Below are 21,774 nucleotides of genomic sequence, written 5' to 3' on the forward strand. Positions count from 1 at the left end.
GGAAGAGACCATTCAGGATCATCCCACTTCTGAATTCCCCTGACCCAGAAGGCCACTCAGGCTGAATGAGCTACTGACACCCACACTGAGGTGTGACCCTGCTGGCTCAGGACACCCATTCTGGATAGCCACGAAGGTATCTAGGCATAATTTAACTACATAAATTTTGGGAAATAGACCAACTGTGATAGCTCCAATTTTAAGTTCAAATAAACATGAATTGTCAGGTGTCGTAGAGCATGTCTGGAATCCCAACACTCCAGAGAGAGACAGGAGAATTGAGAGTCGGAGGCCAATATGGGCTATATATTGAGTCTCTGTCTAAATAAACAAATGAAAATAATTCTAATAAAGGGTTCAATGGACTGAATTTTGTGTTTTCAAAATTCTAATGTTGAAACCTCACCCTTCATTGGGACTATATTGAAAGAGAGGGGCCTTAAATAAGAGCTTAAGGTTGAATGAGGTAATAAGGATGGAGCCCAGATCCAATGTGATTAGTGTCTTTATAGGAAGAGAAGACACCAGAGAAGCTGCATATGGTAGCACACGCCTTTAATCCCAGCACTTGGGAGTCAGAGGCAGGAGGATCGCCATGAGTTCAAGGCCAGCCTGAGACTACAGGGTGAGTTCCAGGTCACCCTGAGCTAAAGTGAGACCCTACCTTGAAAAAATAAATAAATAAGACACCAGAGCTCTCTCTCTGTACATGAGGACAGATGGAGAAGGGTTAGGCCAGAAAGATTCCGAATTACCTTGGACTTTCCAGTCCCCAAAACTATGAGGAAATATAGGACTGGATTTTTTTTTTCTTTTTTGAGGTGAGATCTCATGCCTGTACACTTGAAATGTAGCTGTGGATGACCTTCCATGTCTGAGCCTCCTGCCTCTACCAGTGCGCCAGGATTACAGGCATGGGCTACCACACCTGGTTTAATGCCCTGTGAGGATGGGTCCCAGGACTCTGTGCATGCTTGTCAGCATGTACCAACTGATGTGCATGCCCAGCCCCAGGGTCTGTTGTCAAGGCACCTAGTCAGGGACGTTTTGTGATGGTTGTTGCTCAGTCTCTCGTGCAGCCCATGGCAATCGGGACTGTTTTGTGGCAGGTGTGCAGTCTGAGCAGGGAGGACCTGAGGTGGCCTAGTCGCAATGACAGTGACAGGTTCCTTTCTGCCTGACAGTCCACAGGCTTCCTTCCCTACCTGAGGCACTTCTTCCACCTGTTGCTGGCAGAAGCTTCATGACCTTGTCTTACAGATGAAGAGATGGGGGTCCTGGGAGGTGAAGTAGGTTGTACAAGGTTCCTCTGAGGTGGCCGAGCTCTGGGTATGAGCACCTCACTCTCCTGCTGTTGAGAAAACAGGAAACGGCCCTCTCCCCATCCCCCACCCTTGGGGACACGGCGATGCTCCAAGGGGGGGGAGTGCTTTCTGACCCAGTCAGTAGTCCCAGGCAATGCACAGTGTCAGGATAAAAACAGTACTTACTGGTGACCCTGAGGCACAGGGTAGACCAAGTGGCTCTTTGTAGTTTGGAGACTGTCCTCCAGCCCTTCTAATTCTTCCCCACGTGCTAAGAATATACTAAATACAATGATACTCTCAGCACAGGGAGTCTATCCAGATGACGCCTTGTCCCCAAGCCCATGATGCCCCAATGACAGCCACCACCACCAAACTTGTCTCCTGCTGTAACTGTCCCACAGCCATCTACTCCACCAACAGCAGCTGGGGCCATCCCTTAAAACCCAAAGCAGAATGTGTCCCACTGCTCAAGCATTCCATGAACACTCTGCTCCCGACCCTGACTTGCCAAGTGCCGTGGGATCCACCAAGCCCACCTCTCGCTCCCTAGCAGACCCAGCTGGTTCCGCCCCAGGGCCTCTGTGCCTTCTGTTCCCCTGCCTGGAGCATTTTCACCTCCAATCTTCCCAGGGCCGACTCTTGCTTGTGTTCAGATCTGAGCTCAGAGAAGTCCTCCCTAAGCACACAAAGTTATATGCGATCGCGTCACCCCGTTTCAGTCCATGATGGAGCCCTCACTGTACCTGACATTACTTTACACTTTTTCTTTCATTTGTTTGCGTCACTCTTGTCTCACAGCTGCCAGTGTGAGGTGAACCAAGAGTGGACACAGGAATAAGTAACACCACCTTCTTGGGGGACAGATGGAGAAAACCCTGCAAACCCACCAAATGCCCCCTGCTTGCATGGGACCCCGTATAATAACCACTCCTCCCACCTGCGCCCTGGATCAGGTTCCGCAAAGGTGAAGGGCTCTGCCTTCCGTCCTGGCCAGCACCCAGGCCCCAGCCTGCTGGCAGAACAAGACCGACTCCGATGGAGACCTCCTCTGACTAGCCCAGCTCCAGGGCATCAGGTGGTGGGGGAGGCGAGTCTGGAAGAACATTTTCCCCACACCCCACATCCAGCCAAGGCCCTCCCCTGGGACAGTCCCGTTGCCTAGGCAATGGCTCTCTGAGGAGCAGCTGGCATTAACTCTTTGGTAGCCAGGGCAGCAGCTTGGCTTACTGGCAGAGGCTGGGCCACTCCCATGGGAAAATAGTGCTGGCGTTCCTCAAGAGCCCGAAAATCTGACATCTTTACAGCAGTCACGGTGTGGAGAGACTGAAGAAAGAAACAGGTTGCTGGGGACTGCAGAAGCAGGAGGTAAAGTTCACAAAATATCACCCACCTGCCCAAGTCCTGGAAGGCATTCCTGGGTCTCTGTGCCCACCACCTACATGGTTTTAGCTCAGGGCCAACACAGAACATGGACACCAAGGTCCCTGTCACACTTCTACTGTGCTTGAACCAGTCAACCTACATGCCCCAGCCTAGCACGCATGACATAGGCACACACACAATGCATGGCCATGCCCCAAATCCTGGACCTCCTACTCGTTGAGTGGGTATATTAAACTCTTCCAGGGCTATGAATATAGCTCAGGTGTGGGATAGTTGCTTCTCATACCTGAGGACCTGGGTTCAATTCCCCAAACCACAAACAAACAAGACAAAACAAAGTAAGACAAAAAGCTTTCACATTCAGTGTTTGGATGCCACTGAAAATGCCCTGATCAACATTGCAAAAGCAAGCCGGGCATGGTGGCACACGCCTTTAATCCCAGCACTCGGGAGGCAGAGGTAGGAGGATCTCTGTGAGTTCAAGGCCACCCTGAGACTACAGAGTGAATTCCAGATCAGCCTGAACTAGAGTGAGACCCTACCTCAAAAAACTGAAAAGCCAAAAAAAAAAAAAAAAAAAAAGATTGCAAAAGCTGGAAAGATGGCTTAGTGGTTAAGGCACTTGAAGGCAAAACCAAAGAACCCAGGTTCGATTCCCCAGTACCCACAGATGCACAAGATGGTGTGTGCATCTGGAGTTTGTTTGCAGTGGCTAGAGGACCTGGCATGCCAATTCTGTCTCTCCATATGTCTCTCTGTCTGTGTCAAATAAAATAATAAAAAACGTTGCAAAAGCCTCAATGTCTCAAGTTCAAGTTTCCTTCTCTGGATGTTCCAACTTTAATAGACCTTTTAATTCTTACTGCTCCACGCCACTCTTAGGTTTATATCTTGTTATTTCTTCTCAGGATTTGTTAATTCCATGAAATCAGTTTAGGAACCTTAGCATTTCTCTCTCTCTCTCTCTTTTTTTAGTTTCTGTACCCAATGCGTCAAGAGACGTTTTTCTCTCTTGTTCACTAGACAGGTTTAAAACAATGGCTAACACATGCAAGTTACTTGAGGACAGGTGCCAACAAAACTAGGATGAAAACAAGAAAAGGCAACTTGGACTGGAGAGATTGCTCAGCATTAAAGGTGCTTGTTTGCAAAGTCTACTGGCTTGGGTTCAATTTCCCAGTACCCATGTAAAGCCAAATGCACAAAGTGCATCCATACAGACTTCATGTGCAGTGGCAAGAGGCCCTGGCATGTGCATTCTCTCTCCCTCTCTATCTCTTTCTGCCTGCAAATAAATAAATAATATTTGAAAAAGAAAAAGGAGAGGCTGAAGAGATGGCTTAACAGTTAAGGTGCTTGCCTGCAAAGCCTAAGGACCCTGGTTTGATCCCCAGTACCCACGTAAACCTGATGCACAAGGTGATGCATGAGTCTGGAGTTCATTTGTACTTGCTAGAGGCCCTGGCATACCCATTCTCTCTTTCTGCCATTTTTTTTTTATTTTTCTGGAATTCACTACATAGTCTCAGGGTGGCCTTGAACTCATGGTGGTCCTCCTACCTCTGCCTTCTAAGTGCTAGGATTATAGGCATGAGCCACCACGCCCAGCTAATTTTTTTTTTAAAGGAAAAGGAGTCTGGGAGTAGTGTCTCTAACCAAAAGGCAGCAAAGAGAAATCTAATAATTCCTGTGTAGCAACTAGTCTAGGTTGGAAAAGAAATAAGAAGCCAGAAAGGTTTCTACCAGGAGGAAAAGAAAATGTAGGCTCTATATGATAGAGTAAAACCGAGACGCTGAATAATCATAAAGATTGGAAGGGATAAGATTCCCTGAGCAATAAGAAAAAAAGGTGGCATTTAAACATTTCAGGAAAAACTAAAGTCATGTTTTTAAAAAGTCTGGATATAATATGAAACAATATGAGCACAATCTAGTATAAGAGAAAGAGAAAAATGTATTTGATATTGCTGTAAACACCATTTTCCTTTCAGTGACCTGGAATTAAAGAGAACAGATTGATAGAATAGGAAATGCAATTTTACCCTACTACTTGGCCCTGAGAAAAACAGCACTTATCTAATCACAACAAATAACATTTATTGAGTGTCTGTGTGCCCGATAAGGTTTTAAGAACTTACATCTAATCTTCACAGCTCTCTGAGGTATATGGAATCACTGCCTCTATTTTGCATATGAGGAAGATGAGACTTGAAATTCTAGACAACTTTTCTGAGGCCATATGGCTGGTATTAAGAGCTAGATTCACACTCAGAGGTCCACTCTGTAGAGCTGGCCCCAGAAGCCAGACCATCCAATCTCCAGGCCCTGGTCCACTTTGCAAATGATCTCACATGCATGCATAAATGTAGGCTTATGTGCATGTATACATGCGTACTCTCCTGGTATTGTTTTGGTTTGTGAGCTACTCTATTTCCAAGAGCAAAGTCACAGGGAAGCAGGGCTGGGTAACCAGAACAGAAGGACCAGAGCAGGGCCTTACCTTCCTGCAGTCTTTGCAGAATACTGAGGAACTGCCCAGGAAGCCCAGCACCTCCCCGCAGAGCAGACACTGGGAGAGGCCGTTGCCCATCACGTTCCGCCTCATGGTCTCCAGTCGCTCCACCAGCCGCCTGCAGCACAGGGCAGAGTCAGAGGGAATCTGCTTCCCACCCTCCACCCTACGACTGCTCGGGTACAGCTGCCACAAGGCCCCAAAACACCATGTCACATGTACTGTTCACTGCCTCATCACTTCTCCTGGATAACTCCTAATCATTCCTTCATTTGCTATCAGTAGATCCCCTACAGTGTGCCAGACACTTGAATCTTATATAAAAAAAAAAAAAAAAAAAAAACAGGCCAGAGACACATGATCCCTGTTCCCCTGGAACTTCAGTTCAATAAGGGGAAAATGGAAGCCACGGACAAGTAAGCCAGTACTTGGGGGGGGGGGGTAGGTGTGGTAGATGTGGCCAGGGAAGGCACTCCGCAAACGCGTGAGCTGAGAGCCCGAGTGTGATGGAAAGGCAGGGACGCCTCTGTGCTGAGACTCAGCTGAGAAAGGGTCACCGGTGAAGAGGTCCCTGAGGCCGCTGTCCAAGGGCTAGGGGGATACAGTGAGACTGGCAAAGCAAGCAAGGGTACACCCATCTGTGTATTTGGCAGGTCACAAAATGGAGCTGGGCTTCAGTCTGAAACCTCTGGAGGAGGGGAGCCATTTGACCCAGGGGGCAATTGTTCAAAGCGTCTGTGGAAATCTTGGATAGCAAGGAGAATGGAAGTGAGGAAGCTGGGAGAAGGCTGTGGCCACTCTGGGAAGAAAAGTGGAAGCCTTGGCTGCGCTGGGCGTGATGGTGAGCGCCTGTAATCCAGCACTGGGGAGGCTGAGGTGGGAGGGTCGCCGAGAGTTCGAGGCCAGCCTGAGAGTGCATAATGAATTCCAGGTCAGCCTGGGCTAGAGCGAGACCCTACCTCGATAAACCAAAAGAACAAAAAACAAAAACAAAATGGTCTTGGCTGCATCTCAGAGGCAGTCCTCATGGCCTGGTCGGGGAAGGGAGAGACCCAGGGTGACAGGAGGCTCTGGAGAAGTCTGTGTACGTAGGTAGGTGAGAAGCTGAAGGAAGAGAGTAAAACAGGACCTCTTCGAAACTACCAGCTGCCAAGCATCCAGGAACCCCACTAAGCCTGGTGAGCCTCCCTCCCGATGCCCTCCAGCCCCTCACATAGTGTAACCCTGCTATGTGACACCTGGGGAGAAACACATAGCCTCCAGCATTCAAGGTCAGCCCAGATCCCTGGCACACCCTCCGGGAGGAAATCTGTAAAATGTTAGGCTCCAGCCAGGTTAGATTCAAAACAAATTTTTTTTTAAAGAAAGAAAAATCTAGTCATCCTGATGTAAGCCCCGTTTGACTACAACGATAATGACATGCCCATATTATTGAGGTACATACAGGAGACTGTTAGCACAGCAGCCATCTTTCTACTGGGACCTTCACCTTCTAAAACCGTGCATTTTCAATGGATTCTCATTTTTTAAAAATGACCCTGTAACTAACAGGAAGAGATGAATAGAAAAAGAACAAGGTGCGGGGAATGAAATGAACTCCACGCCACACAGAGCAATTGTGCGTTCCTGCGTGTGCTCCTTTGTATCTCTCTGAGTTTCTAGGAAATGAGAATTGCTTTTATAATTAAACACACACCGAAATGTTGGATGACTGAGTCATGGTCCTTGCTGGGTGGCAGAGGCCCAGAGGGGAGCTGGGAACACTGCTGCCGAGCGCCTCCTGCAGGAGCCGCGAGTGGGGCCGCTGCGCAGCGGTGCCTCTGCATTGGAACACTCCCTCCTGAAGGGAGGCCGGGGGACTCGGAGGTCAGCACGCCTGGGAGAGGGACAGCTGAAACGTCAAAGGCCGCAGCCCCTGCCCCCAGGTTCTATAAACAGGGAAGCAACAGCCTGTGGATGGGGGGAGGAGGTTCTCCTCCTAGCCGAGATGGCCACAGGTCATGGTGGGCTTTTCCATGAGGCAGCTGCCTTTGAGTCATGTGTGTTCCTGCAAGTTACCCATCATGCAAGCTCTGCAAGAAACCCCAATACTCACTGGTTCACCAAAACTGTATTTTGGAACAATCATGCTCTGTCTGTTGCTTGTCTGGGGTGAATAGATGCATGCTCGTGTCTCCCCAGGAAAAAAGTTACACACAACAGGAGAGTTCATGATCAGCCCTAAATCCCTTGACAGGGCTGCATTTGGCAGGAGAGGGGGCTGAGCCAACAGCTGGTGCGGCAAGCTGTGCCAGGCTCATTGTACCCCCATGAGCTGGGGCTCACAGGTCAGTGCAATCCCCAGTCACACAGGGGTACGCTGAGACCTGGGGGGAGGGCTGGTACCTGCCCACATTCCAGGACATCCAACAAAGAGTCTGAGTCCTCCTGAGTCATGCGCACTGACACTGTACAGCACCAGGACCCAGGGCACAGACCTCCTTGCCTATCCAGCTCCTACTCCTTTGCTGTCCTGCCCGGGTTGGCAGCTGCCCTTACCCAATTCTCTGCTGCTCCAGGACATCGAGCCGCTCCGCTCTCTGGATAACCTGCAGGATGACCTCCAGCTCCGCGGGGCTCAGACACTGGCTCCTCCTCTGCTTCTCCGTCTGGTAGGTGTGCACAGACCAGCCCGTCTGCAGCCTCGGGAGAGAACGTCGCTGGATATGAGGCTGCCAGAACCCTCCATACCCACAAAGCCCCCCGAGAGTAGCATGGGGACAGCGCAAATGTTGTGGTCCAGAGTCCATAATGAGTGTTTTTATTTATTTAGGTTTTTTTTTTTTTTTTTTTTTTGAGGTAGGGTTTCACTCTCGCCTAGGCTGACCTGGAATTCACTCTGTAGTCTCAGGGTGGCCTTGAACTCACGGCGATCCCCCTACCTCAAATTAAAGGTGTGCACCACCATGCCCGGCCATAATGAGTATTCTTATAAAGGGTGGATGGGTGGTTATCCATAATCCGATGCCAGTATCATGACAAGGCAATGTGGGACCTGCTGAATCCCCAGCCTAAAGGGGAGTCTATGGAAGACCAGGCCCTGTCCCCACTGGCCCCAGCCCATCTCTCTGCCTTTCACTCTGTGCATACCCCACTCTCTGCATTTAAGCATACAAGCCTCCTGTCAGAGCCTCTGCATGTTAGGTTCCTTCGGCCTCAGGGCCTCTGTACTTCCGTCTGGAACCTTCTGTCCAGAATTTCCCCCATATTTCCCTCTAGTGTTTACTTCTATGTCTCAACATAAGCATAATGCTGGCAGGGCAGTGTCTCTCGGGTCCTAGACTCAGTGTTTTCCCACTCCTCCGTGGTCAACCACCACCACTAACACCGCTGCACACACCAAGTGTCTGCTCACAGCTCACTCCTCCCAGGCCTGCTTCCCTACAAAGGACTATCGTGGGGAGTTAGAAATGGTCAGTGGTGGCCAGGTAACTCTAACTTGGGGGAAGAGCTGCTGAGAATCTTCTCAGGCATTGGGAGGGTTAGGGAACAGCTCCCACTCCACGGTGGGGTGTTTGTACCACTTTGTCCTCGCAGAGACAGACCACCAGGCCGGGGGCAGCGTACCAGGGAGGTCACGCCAGCTGCGCTTCTGAAAGGTGCTACAGTGACAGTTCTCAGAGGACGGTGAGCAGGGACCGAGGTTGGAAGATGACGGGGGATACTGGGGAAGTCAAAGGGGACAGTTGAGCTCTTGTACGCTGTGCGAGAGCTAAGTTCTTCCAGCAATGCATGCCCTGCTGGGGAGGGCAACCTGGGAGAGGAACCAACCTCATTCCTGGCACCCTTCCTGCAGGGGCAGGGTGCAAGAGCTGGGAGGAGCTGAGCCATCTGCATGAAGGGGAGAGATTAGCTAAGGGGCAGATGCCTGAAAATCTCGTATGACACCACTGTTTCTGGGTGTTTCAGATTAATTTTTCTCTGCGCCTTTGATGTTTCAGCTCTGTCCCCTACAGGCTCATAACGGCTAATTGCAATTTTCTTAAACTTGGCCCCAGTTGGGAAATGCCAGCTCCTGTAACTGGCACAGTTTGACAGCTGCAGGGGTGCTCCTGAACCCATCAGATGCTGGGGCAGCACCTGTCAGAGGGCCGGGAAGTGACTGGCAGACAGGAAAGGCATCTGAGAGTCCTCAGTTCACAGTTCAGGGAGAGGACCGAACCTAACCAGGGCTAAGGGGCCATCAGGCTGAGGGTTAGCAGGTTAGCCAGACCCCAAGAGGACAGAAGGGAGTCAAGGCAGGAGAGAGACCTGCAAATGGGCTGGCTGTGATCTCAGCTGGGGGACAGCTGTCCTTTCATGGAACAGGCCTGTGCTCTAAGCTCTAAAGGGGACATCCAGAGACCAAAGGCTCCCTGCCACAAGGGACTGTCAGACACAGTGCTCAGTGACAGGGGGCAGATGAGGAAACCTTGTTGACAGAGGCTTGTCATGATAGAGTGCAGGCCTGGGAGCTGTCTGGACCTAGGGGTTGGTCCCGACCTGGCCATTCACATGTTAAGTGGACAAAGGCAACGAGGCTAAGCCCCACTTTCTTCATCTGAAAAATGGGAATACGTTTCACATGGCAGGTAAGTAAGGACAGAGGCCAAATGGTATGCATTTGACACTTTTCTCCAAATTTCTACTCCTTGCCAAAGGCAGAAAGGAGGAGAGGGAAGGGATACCTGGTGGCCTTGGAGAAACTTACTTTGCTCGCAGGGCAAGCTGCCGGTCATTGGGGCAAACCCACTGCTGGTTCCCGCTGCCAAAGATGGTATCAGCCATGGCTCGGAGCACAGCCCAGGGTGGCGGGAGTCACATCTGAGACAAGAGGGAAAGGGGAGAATATGTCACTGGCTCCACCAAGCTCGGGCACCAAACACTGCTGCTGGACTCCCATTCCTCCAGCAAAAGCCTCTCTCAAAGGTCCTTCTTCCCAAGACACACATTCCTGGGAGGGAAGAGGAGGAGGATCACGTGTCTGAGTGACCAGTGACCACAGCGGGCATGACCACACAGGGTGAGAAGCAGAAGGGAGAAAATGAAGCTCATGCCCAGCAACTTCCAACTGAGCAGGCAAGCCTTTCTGGCATCAGAGCCCTGCCCCTTCCCACACAGACCCACAGCCCTGAACACCCCCGCCGCAGAGGCGTTGGGCCACTGGGAGAAAACAAGACAGCAGAGGGAAGCCCCTCCTTGCTTCTGTGATGGAAGGCCCAGAATGGTAGGTTGGGGCCCCATGTTCTCTTCTCTAAGAGGTTCCCACCAAAGACACAGTGCTGTCCAGAGAGCAAGGAGGGGAGCAGGCACTAGGACCTTCATTAGGCACAGCTCCAAGGGCCACTGTCCTCAGGAGTCCCAAAGAGTAACTCTGTTCTAGAACCTGATGTTTAACGAGGGCAGTCTAGTTCAGCTGTCCCCCCTTTTATTTTATTTTAAAGCAAAGAGAGACATACACACACAGAGAATGGGCACGCCAGGGCCTCCAGCCACTGCAAACGAGCTCCAGATGCATGCACCACCTTGTGCATCTAGCTTATACGGGTACTGGCGAATCGAACTCAGGTCATTAGGGTTTGCAGGCAAGCCCCTTAACCACTAAGCCATCTCTCCAGTCCTCAGCTGGCTTTCTTGTGTGACCAAGGAGAGGACCACCTCTGTCACCTATCATCAAGATGCAACTTGTGCTTCCTAGAGGAAGTATGTGTGTGTGCATGTACAAAGATGTGCTGGGGGAGAAAACAAGATGTGACTTGGCATGCATGAACAAGGATGAGGGCTACAGTGAGACCCTCACTCCGCTTGGGACATTTAATGCTGTGTAAACTCAGGTCCCTTTTATACTCTTAAATACTGAGTTTAGAAATAGGTCTGGTGCTTCTCCAAAATGTTAAACATACTGGATTAATTGCTTTTCCCACTGTTGTGACTAAATGCTTGACAAGAAGCAATTTAAGGGAGGAAGGGTGTCTTTTGGCTTAGAGTTTGAGGGACACATCCCACCGTGGCGGGAAAGGCACGGTAGCTGGAACGCAGGGACAGGCGGCCGGTCACAGTGAACCAGCAGTCGGGGAGCGGAGGGAGGTGAGTGGCGTGGCTCAGCTAACTCCCTCCTTTTACTCAGTGCAGGGCTCCAGCCCAAGGGATGCTGCTCCCCATAGTTAGAGTAGGTCTTTCCTCTTCAATTAACCTGATCTGGAAACCCCCTCAGACATGCCCACAGATTTGTATCCTAGGTGATTCCAGACGCGGTCAATTTCACAATGGAGATTAAGCATCATTGATCAATTTACCACATGACCCAGAAAATCTACCTTCCTAGGTACATACCCAAGCGTTATATCCACAAAAATATGAACATGAATGTTCATAGCTACATTATTCAAAATAGCCCAAAAGTAGAAACAACTAAAATATCTTCCAGCTGATAAAGGTGTAAAGTATGCTTTTATCCTTACAATGGAATATTACTTGTCTATAGAAAGGAACAAAAGTCTTATACCTGCTATAATAAATATGGCTGAATCTTGAAAATGCTAGACTAAGTGACACTAATCCAGACTTGTATCCACCAGCACCAGAAAATGAAGCCCATTGCAGAGCACAAGACAAGTCGTCTCTACCACATCTGCCAGGGCCCAGGAGACAGCGCAGGAAGTGGCAATTTAACAAGTGCTGCTGCCACTGCTACCCTGACAACCTTCTCCAGGGAAATCAACACTGAGGACGTTCAAAACTCATCAAAGCAGAAATCCAGAGGATGCAAGGAGCTCAGTACTGGAGGAGACTTGTCACATGACCACCAAGGCTCAGGAACATTGAAGAAGAGGGAACAGAAAGACTGTAAAATCCACAGCGTGGGAAGTGCTATCTTGAGACACTGTCCTCCACCCACAATAGAGACTGACTGGTGCATTCATGGCCCCACAGTGAATACCAATAATCCCACTGAAGAGGGCCCTCAGTGGCATGAGGGTAGGGAAGAGGCAATAAATAAATTAAATTAAAGGTATGGTGGTGCACACCTTTCATCCCAGCATTCCGGAGGCAGAGGTAGGAGAATCGTCATGAGTTCGAGGCCACCCTGAGACTATATAGTGAATTCCAGGTCAGGTCAGCCTGCGCTAAAGTAAGACCCTACCTCTAGAAACCAAAAAAAAAAAAAAAGAAAAAAAAAGAGTATAACCCAATGGGAACATAGGATGAATATGCAATATGTTTATACAGTAAAGTTTGCAATTAATTTTTAAAAATCTAGACGTGTGAAAGATCACATAGTGCATGATGTCATTTCTTTTTGTTTGATTTTTTGAGGTAGGATTTCGCTGTACTCCAGGCTGACTTGGTATTCACTATGTAGTCTCAGGGTGGCCTCAAACTCATGGTGATCTTCCTACCTCTGCCTCCCGAGTGCTGGGATTAAAGGCGTGTGCCACCATGCCTGGCTTGCATGATGTCATTTTTATGAGGCATCCAGAATAGACGATTATAAAAAGACAGAAAGTAGTGGTCGGCAGAGGGTGGAGAAGAGGAGAGAGACTCCAGTGGCGCCAGGGTTTCCTGATGGGTGATGGGGATGCTCTGAAACTGGACAATGGTGATAGCTGCACAATTTTTTGCTTAAAGTTCCCAATTGTACCCTGCGAAAGTGTCAGTTTTATGTAATGTGAATTATAACTCATTAGATACTATAAAAGAACTTTTAAAGACTCCCAAAATATATGAGCTATGATATTTTATTATCTTAGGAATTCACACTGGGAAATCTAAAAATTTCCATTAAAGATAATAAGCCTATTAGGTATTCACATAATTTATATATTTTATGAGAAAACCTTGTATTTTCAAAACAAAAATAATTAAGCTGAGGGATGGGATTGTTTCATACTTTTACAACTTGATTAGCTTTTTTTGACTTAGCAAGAGACATCTGGGAATTCTTACCTGACTTTTTGTTCCACCTTTCATGATGTGCTGTTCTGTAAAGCCTGTGGAAAACATCCAGGCCTGCATGGATGTGTGCATGGATATGTAGGGCAGCTGGAAGACGGAGGAGTATCTAAGAGCTTTCCAGATAGCTGTGGATGTTTTTCCTTCAATACTAAACCAAAACTCACCAGATGGCAGTTTCTTTTTTTAATTTTCTTTTGTTGTTTTGTTTTCTGAGGTAGGGTCTCACTCTAGTCCAGGCTGACATGGAATTCACTATGTAGTTTCAGGGTGGCCTCGAACTCATGGTGATCCTCCTACCTCTGCCACCCAAGTGCTGGGATTAAAGGTGTACGCCACCACACCCAGCTACAATATTTTATTTATTTATTTGAGAGAGAAAGGAGAGAGAGAGAGAGAGAGAATGGGCATGCCAGGGCCTCTGCACTGCAAACAAACTCCACATGCATGCCCTACCATGTGCATCTGGCTTATGTGCGTACTTGGGAATCGAGCCTGGGTCCTTAGGCTTTGTAGGCAAGTGCCTTAATCATTAGGCCATCTCTCCAGCCCAGATGGTGGTTTCTTAAGACTAGTTCCAGTGAAGCCACATTCCTGGTTTGTTTTGTTTTGTTTTGTTTTGTTGTTTTCTCGATGTAGGGTTTTACTCTAGCTCAGGCTGACCTGGAATTCACTGTGTGGCCTTGAACTTATGGCGATCCTCCTATCTCTATCTCTGCCTCCCAAGTGCTGGGATTAAAGGCATATACTACCACGCCCATTTTGTACTTCTTACTTTCTATGTACCTGTGTAAGGGGTCAAGAGTCTTACTATGCTGAAGAACCTCATGACCTCATGGACCTCTAAAAGGCATTGGGGACCCTTCGAGACTCCTGCTTGGACCAGGTTTAGAGAATTGCTCCTACAGACCAACTTGGCTCATTGTCTGAGATGAACAGCAGGGGGCAGCATGCAGACTGCAGCTATCTGGCCATGCAGGACCAAGTCCTGACCTCAGTCAACCACATGGGTTGCTATGCCACAGGCCTATCCAGGCACCTGTGCTACACCCGCTCAACCTACATTCCTCTGGGGCCTACTTCAGGAGTGAAATTCCAGGAAGCCAGGCATGGAGGCCCCATGGGCAGACCAGTCACTTCTGGACCCTCTCCCTAATGGGACTAAGGTACAGGCCAAGAAAACACAGATAAACTTAACAGAAAAAAAAAAAAAGACAGCATTCATTAACCTATTGTAAGCTTGTGTCCCATCAGTAGCCTTGGGTGCACTGTGGGTTTGTGGTTTGCTTTTGTTTTTGTTTCCGTTATCTTGTGAACAGCTATGGGAGGTGTAAAAGACGTTCAAAGTAAACATTTAAAACATACAAATCATACTTTATTTTTTCTTTCTAGCATTTCATTGCTAGCATGGGGGATTCAAGAAATACAACTGGACTGGAGAGATAGCTTAGGAGTTAAGGTGCTTGCCTGCAAAGCCTAAGGACCCATGTCTGACTCTCCCAAATCCACATAAGCCAGATGCACATGGTGGCACATGTGTCTGGAGTTCATTTGCTGTGGCTATAGGCCCTGGCATGCCCATTCTTTTTCTCTGATAAATAAATAAATAAAGATAAAATATTAGCCCAGCATGGTGGTGCACGCTTTAATCCCAGCACTCAGGAGGCAGAGATAGGAGGATCGCCATGAGTTTGAAGCCACCCTGAGACTCCATAGTGAATTCCAGGTTAGCCTGAGATAGAGTGAGACCCTACCTTAAAAAAAACAAAAATAAAATAATAAAAATATATTAAAAAAATTTTTAAAGTAATTCAAAGGCTGGAGTTCTCCTTTACCATGAGAACCCATGCCCTGGGTAGAACTGGAGTCCTTCCACACAAACCACACAGCTCCAACCCAGAACCTGCACCTGCAGGGGGCGCTATGCCCCAGGCCACTGCAGCCAGAATCTGACAGCCCAGTCCCACTGTGGCTGGACACAACCAGAGAAGAGGTGACCATCTTCTCTGCTGGCCACCCCACAGAAGCAAAGGCATAAGTGGGGTGACTCCAGAAGACTTCTGTAAGCCAGGGAACCTCAGGGCTCTGAGGCGGTTAGACCCCATCTTTTTCTTTTAAATATTTTTACTGATTATTTATTTGTAAGCAGAGAGAGAGAGAGAGAATATGTGAATGCCAGGGCCTCCTGCCACTGCAAACAAACTCCAGACACATGTGCCACTTTCTATATCTGGCTTTATGGGAGTACTGGGGAATCAAACCTGGGATGTCAGGTTTTGCAAGCAAATGCTTTTACTGGTAAGCCATCTCTCCAGTCTAGACCCCACCTTTTTTTTGTATTTGTGTGTGTGTGTGTGTGTGTGTGTGTATGTGTGTGTGAGAGACAACTGGAATGCCAAGGCCTCCAGCCACTTAAATTGAACTCCAAAATGCATGTGCCATCTCGTGCATGTGAGACCTTGTCATTTGCATCACCTTGTACGTCTGGCTTACATGAGATCTGGAGAGTTGATCATGGGTCCTTAGGCTTTGCAGGCAAGAGCCTTAACCACTCTCCAGCCCAGACTCCATCTTTTGCAGAACCTTCTAAACCAAGAGCTAGGGAGGGACAGGATCAGTAGAGGGGAAGGAGGGAGAGGGGGTCTTGGCCCTGGCGTTGAGACCCTCAGCTCCATTACATCAGGGATGGAGGGAGCCAAGAGAAGGTGAAGGTGGTCCTCACCACACTCAACCATCCTCACAAAATGTGTCTCTAGGGAATGAATGCCTGTCCTCCAGCCTCCTTTTTTTTTTCTTTTTTTTTTTTTTTGTTTTTTTGTTTTTTCAAGGTAGGGTCTTACTGTAGTCCAGGCTGACCTGGAATTCACTATGTAGTCTCAGGGTGGCCTCAAACTCATGACAATCTTCCTACCTTTGCCTCCCGAGTGCTGGGATTTAAAGGTGAGTGCCACCACACCTGATGTCTTGTCCCCTTTGAGTCACTTCCTAGTGGAGCCACAGTTAGGGAATCCTTACACATACTTACACAGGTATGTATGTGTGGTGTGTGAGTGCACATGCCACAACCACGTGTGTGGAGGTCAGAGGGCAACCTCAGGGTGTCAGTCCTCTCTTGCCCCTTCTTTGACACAGGATCTCTCTTGTCTTGCTGCTGAGAAGGCCAGCCTAGCTGGCTCGTGAGCTCTGGGCTCTCTTGGCTCACTTCACATTGGTAGGTGCTCTGGGATTGATTATAGACTCATGTTCCACTTTGCATCTGGCCTGCTGAGAATTGAAATTGGGTTAGCAGGCTTGCACAGCAGCCCCCAGTCCAGTTTGTACATTTATTTATTTTGGTTTTTCGAGGTAGGGTCTTGCTCTAGCCCAGGCTGACCTGGAATTCACTACGTAGTCTCAGGCTGGCCTTGAACTCACAGTGATCCTCCTATCTCAGGCTCTTGAATGCTGGGATTAAAGGTGTGCACCACCACGCCTGCGCCCCCCCTTTTTAAATAACCCTTACAATCTGTGGTCATCCATGGGATATTCCATTCTGTTCCCCCCAAATCTAGTCATGATTCTTTCTGTTGGAGGATGAGAAGAAAGAGGTTAAGAGGATATGAAAAGACCACATATCTCCCTTTGCTGGTCTACTGACTCACTGGTACCTTGTACTTTTCTCTGCCTCAGGTCACTTTCTACCTAAGCATGCAAAGGGTGGGAAGAAAAGACTCAAGGACATCTGGCTTTCGTGAAAACTGAATAGAAGTCCAGGAGCCATGGGTACCCAAAGGAGCTGGGATGGATAGGCTGACATGGCTGTGCTGTGGGATTCTAGCCCCTGACTTTAACTCTGTCGAGGGGCAGGGGAAGTGTGTGGGACAAGGCTTACAGGCAGGAGCGTAGGGGCCGCTCTAACCTGAGGAGCGGGACTGTGCAGCTGGCCCAGCCCAGTCCACAACATATGCCAAGGACAGAGGTGGAACCCCCAGAGCCCCTTGCCCCTGTCACTGCTGGATCTTCAGGGAAGACCAGTCCAGAGTCTAGTATTATGGGGAGGTCAAGGGAGACAGTCAACTCCAGAGCCAGGGGTCATGGCACTGACTGAGCAGAATTACTGTGAATGGCAAGCAAGATGAGCATCCACAAGGTTCACTGAGTGACGACCAGAGACAAGAACAAACACAATAACTCAGGCCCTGGCTCTGGGACTGCTGAGCCCACCCAAGACTCTGGCTGGCACCTGAGATGGCACAGCTGTCCTTCCTTCACACACAGAAACCTCAGAACAGATGGGGACAGGAAGGGCAACTCGAGCAGGCCTGTTTTAGGGAACTGCCAATGGAGCCAGCCTGGGTGCGCTAGACCCTCTTCAGGCTGAGCTGGCCACCAGTGCCCTGACTCAGCAGCAGATGAGAGGCTGGAGAAGAACGTGGTATGTACCTCGTTAGCCCCCGCCCTCCCCTCCGTACCCTCTCTGTCTGGGATCTCCTCTGTCAAACCAAATGTGTCCCTGTTGCAGTCAGGTTCGCATTGCTGGCAGAAATCACCTGACCAAGAGCAGCTTCTGGGAAAGAGAGGTTTATTTTGGCTTACAGGCTCGAGGGGAAGCTCCACGATGGCAGGGGGAAACAATGGCATGAGCAGAGGGTGGACATCACCCCTTGGCCAACATCAGGTGGACAACAGGAACAGGAGAGTATGCCAAACACTGGCATGGGGGAAACTGGCTATAACACCCATAAGCCCGCCCCCAACAATACACTCCCTCCAGGAGGCATTAATTCCCAAATCTCCATCAGCTGGGAACCTAGCATTCAGAACACCTAAGTTTATGGGGGACACCTGAATCAAACTACCACAGTACCTAACAGACCTGATGGGCTAGGCTCTCCCTGGGATAGAGGGGGCGGGGTATCTCAAGTAGGAATAAAGTCCATACATTCTTAAGAGTTCAAAGCCAGCCTAAGATGCATAGCAAGACCCTAGCTAAAAAAAAAAAAAAACGAAGGGCTGAGATGTACATGGTGGTGCATGCGTCTGGAGTTTGTTTACAATGGTTTGAGGCCCTGGCACGCCCGTTCTCTCCCCCACCCTCTGTAATAAGCAAATGAAAATTGTATGTAGGGCTGGAGAGATGGCTTAGCGGTTAAGCGCTTGCCTGTGAAGCCTAAGGATCCCGGTTCGAGGCTCGATTCCCCAGGTCCCACGTTAGCCTGGAGCTCGTTTGCAGTGGCTGGAGGCCCTGGTGCACCCATTCTCTCTCTTCTTTCCCTATCTGCCTCTTTCTCTCTCTGTCACTATCAAATAAATAAAAATAAACAAAAAAGAAAAGAAAAGAAAATTGTATGTACATATGTGTGTACGTATTATGTAGCCAAGGGCTGACCCTGCAGCTCAGTGGTAGAGTGCTTACCTGAGGCCCTAGGTTCAATCCCTACCTAACACACACACACTCCATTAGCACTATTACATGTCAAATGTTTGTGCTGTCCTTGTATTAATAACTTATGAGGGAACAAAGAAGGCTTACAGAGGTGGGTGAGAAGGCAGGAAGGGAGGGGGAGAGGTAGCTCATTTGGGTCTCTGAGCTCTTTTTTGTTTTTTTAAAGGCATGCACCACCACGCCTGGCATTTTATTTCTTTACTTATTCATTTACTAGATTCGGAGGGAGACAGAAGAGAACTGGTGTGCCACGATGTGCATCTGGCTAACATGGGACCCAGAGAATCGAACCTGGGTCCTTGGGCTTTACAGGCAAGTGCCTTAACCACTAAGCCATCTCTCCAGCCCTCTGAGCTCCTCTTAACAGTGAGAGGCTGGAGAAGAATGGCACGTGAGTGTGTACAGCCGTGCACGGGGCTCTAGATGGTCAGTGAGTACAAGGCAAGGCTGCTGCTGGGGTGGTGGTTCCTATCCCTGGGAGCTGGCTCAGTCCTACTGCTGTAACATCTCCGTCCCCTCTCCTGCTGTACTGTGGCATCAGGGGCCCTGCACCTTCCGTGCCTCTCTAGCCTGGGTGCCCAACACAGGGCCTGCTGCAGGAAGCTAAACTGAGCTGTGCTTCGTGGAGAGACGGTACTTGCCAGCACTGGGGAGCTCAGCACACAGACCAGATGTGCTGAGAGCAGACTGAGTGGGCTCTAGCCAGGCTCTGCGACTAGTTGACTCATCGGAGTCTGTTCTCTATCATTCCCATGGGGTAGTCAGCCACACCGCCATGATGGCTGTCTGACAGCTGAGCTGATTCCCCTGGAGGAGCTGATGCACCCATGGGCCCTTCGCTGGGAAGCAGCAGCCTTCTGGTGTCTCTCGACCCCATGCTGGGTGAGACAGCTGAGCCCAGGCTGCCCTCACCAGCTGCCAGCGGGCACATGAGGGAGCTAGGGGGCGGGGTGGGGCGGGGCAGGGAGTGGCTCGTGATAATCTCCTGAGGACATCTCTAGGGGACAGAAGTTCATAAGGCCTTGGCAACCTTTTCTTTTGCATGTGTATATGAATATGCTGTGTGTATCAAATTCTCTCCTCAAAGCCAAAACCTAGTTACCCTGGTTGTTCACTGCTCAAGGACAATGCTGTCGGTCATAGAGGACTTATCCCGTTGAGAAAGCCTTATACAACCTCACGTTCTGGGCACCGTGGCAGCATATAAAATGCTGCTGAGGGGCTAGAGAGATGGCTTAGTGGTTAAGGCACTTGACTGTGAAGCCTGAGGACCCAGGTTTGATTCCCCAGTACCCATGTAAAGAAGATGCACAAGCTGCTGCATGCATCTGGAGTTCATTTGCAGCGGCAAGAAGCCCTGGTGCACCCATTCTCTCTCTCTTTCCCTCTTTCATAAATTATATATATGTATATACATATATGTATTTTTTTAAAAGAGGGAAGGGAGGAGAGAGTGAGAGAATGGGTGCACAAGGGCATACAGCCACTGCAAACAAACTCCAGATGCATGCACCCCCTTGGGCATCTGGCTTACAAGGGTTCTGGGAAATCAAACCTGGGGTCCTTTGGCTTTGCAGCCAAGTGCCTTAACCACTAAGCCATCTCTCCAGCACAAATAAAATATTTTTAAATTTTTAAAAATGTTGCTGGTTGGGGCTGGAATGATGACTTAGCGATTAAGACACTTGCCTGTGGCACCTAAGGACTCCAGTTTGAGGCTCAGTTCCCCAGGACCCACGTTAGCCAGATGCACAAGGGGGCGCATGCATCTGGAGTTCGTTTGCAGTGGCTGGAGGCCCTGGTGCGCCCATTCTCTCCCTCTCCGTCTCTCTCTCTCTCTCTCTCTTCCTCCCTCCCTCTTTCTGTCTGTTGCCCTCAAATAAGTTTTTAAAACTGCTGCTGGTCATAGTGGACTCATTGCCACTGACAGAGCTATTATACAGCCTCACATCCTGGATACTATGAAATAAATAGCATATTAAAAAGAAAAAACTAACCCAACCTCACTCATAACCCCCTCCTCACGATGATGCTTAACATCTGAATGGAGTGCTTTCCAATTTTCCCTCAGGATTTACATCCACATTTTAAATAAAATTGGGTTTTTATTACCTACCTTGTCTATTCTAGTTTCTACTATGCTGTACTTACTTCCCCATGTTATTAAAATCCCTCAAAATTACGACTTTTAATTATAAAGTGGTATTCTGGATCTATTTCACCATTTCCCTGTTTGGAGACACATTGATTACTTACAATTTTCCTCTATATATTCAACACTAAAACGGATATCCTGAGAGAAACATTTTAATGCTCATCTCTGGTGACTTCCTTAGGATAAATTCTCTAAAGACATGTGGAGTATGCATGTTTTTGGAAACACATTTTTGAGTCAGCTTTTCTACAGTAGCATTCATAGCCATTCAAAGCTGTGAGCCACAGGCCTCCTGCCTGTCTGCTCTCTCCACAGTGCATCTAGAACTGTCCGTCAGGGAAAATGTGCAGGAGGCAGCTGTGTCTAGTTGGCCTAATGAGGACTTTGAGCTTTAGTATTCAGAACTTAAAGATGGAAGAACCTCGCTAGAGATCTCCAATTAGTTGGGTTCAATAATGTATACAGTCTTCTAATCACTTATTAAAGAAAGAGGCATCTACCTCCAGAGCAGACTGTGGGCCCAGAGACCCAGCACCGACTATACAACCTCAGTGGGAAAAATGGACCCCAAGAGTGAAAGCTTGTGGGTAGAATGTTCTCTAAAAAGGAGTGAAAAGGTCTGGAGAGATTGCTTAGTGGTTAAAGCACTTGTCTGCAAAGCCTAAGAACCCAGGTTCAATTTCTCAGGACCCACATAAGCCAGATGCACAAGGTGGCACATACATCTGGAGTTTGTTTGCAGTGGCTAGAGGCCCTGGCAACCCATTCCTTCCTTCTCTCTCTCTAATAAATATATAATAAATGAAGGAGTGAAAAGACTGGGTGAAACTCTGGGTGCAAAAACAAAGAAGTAAAGGCTGAAGGGATGTCTCAGCGGTTAAGGTGTTAAGCGGTTAAGCCAAAGGACCCAGGTTCGATTCCCCGGGGTCCACATTAGCCAGATGCACAAGGGGGCGCACATGTCTGGAGTTCGTTTGCAGTGGCTAGAAGTCCTGGCATGCTCACATTCTCTCTCTCCCTC

General features: G+C 48.8%; 1 protein-coding gene across 6 annotated transcripts in view; it reads right to left on the reverse strand.

Annotated features, from left to right (window-relative positions):
• The window catches only part of Rph3al (rabphilin 3A like (without C2 domains)), a 192,495-nt gene that overhangs the window by 89,612 nt on the left and 81,109 nt on the right, over nt 1-21,774 (reverse strand). For all 6 annotated transcript variants that reach the window (XM_045158492.1, XM_045158494.1, XM_045158495.1 and 3 more), the window contains 3 exons: nt 9,932-10,044; nt 7,741-7,884; nt 5,191-5,320 (listed from right to left, as the gene is read on the reverse strand). In XM_045158492.1, coding sequence (XP_045014427.1) covers nt 5,191-5,320; nt 7,741-7,884; nt 9,932-10,008 — 351 coding nt within the window. In that variant the 5' untranslated portion in view covers nt 10,009-10,044. The remainder of the gene's footprint in view (nt 1-5,190; nt 5,321-7,740; nt 7,885-9,931; nt 10,045-21,774) is intronic.

This window comes from Jaculus jaculus, chromosome 9, assembly GCF_020740685.1.
Source record: "Jaculus jaculus isolate mJacJac1 chromosome 9, mJacJac1.mat.Y.cur, whole genome shotgun sequence".
Taxonomy (NCBI): Eukaryota; Metazoa; Chordata; class Mammalia; order Rodentia; family Dipodidae; genus Jaculus; species Jaculus jaculus.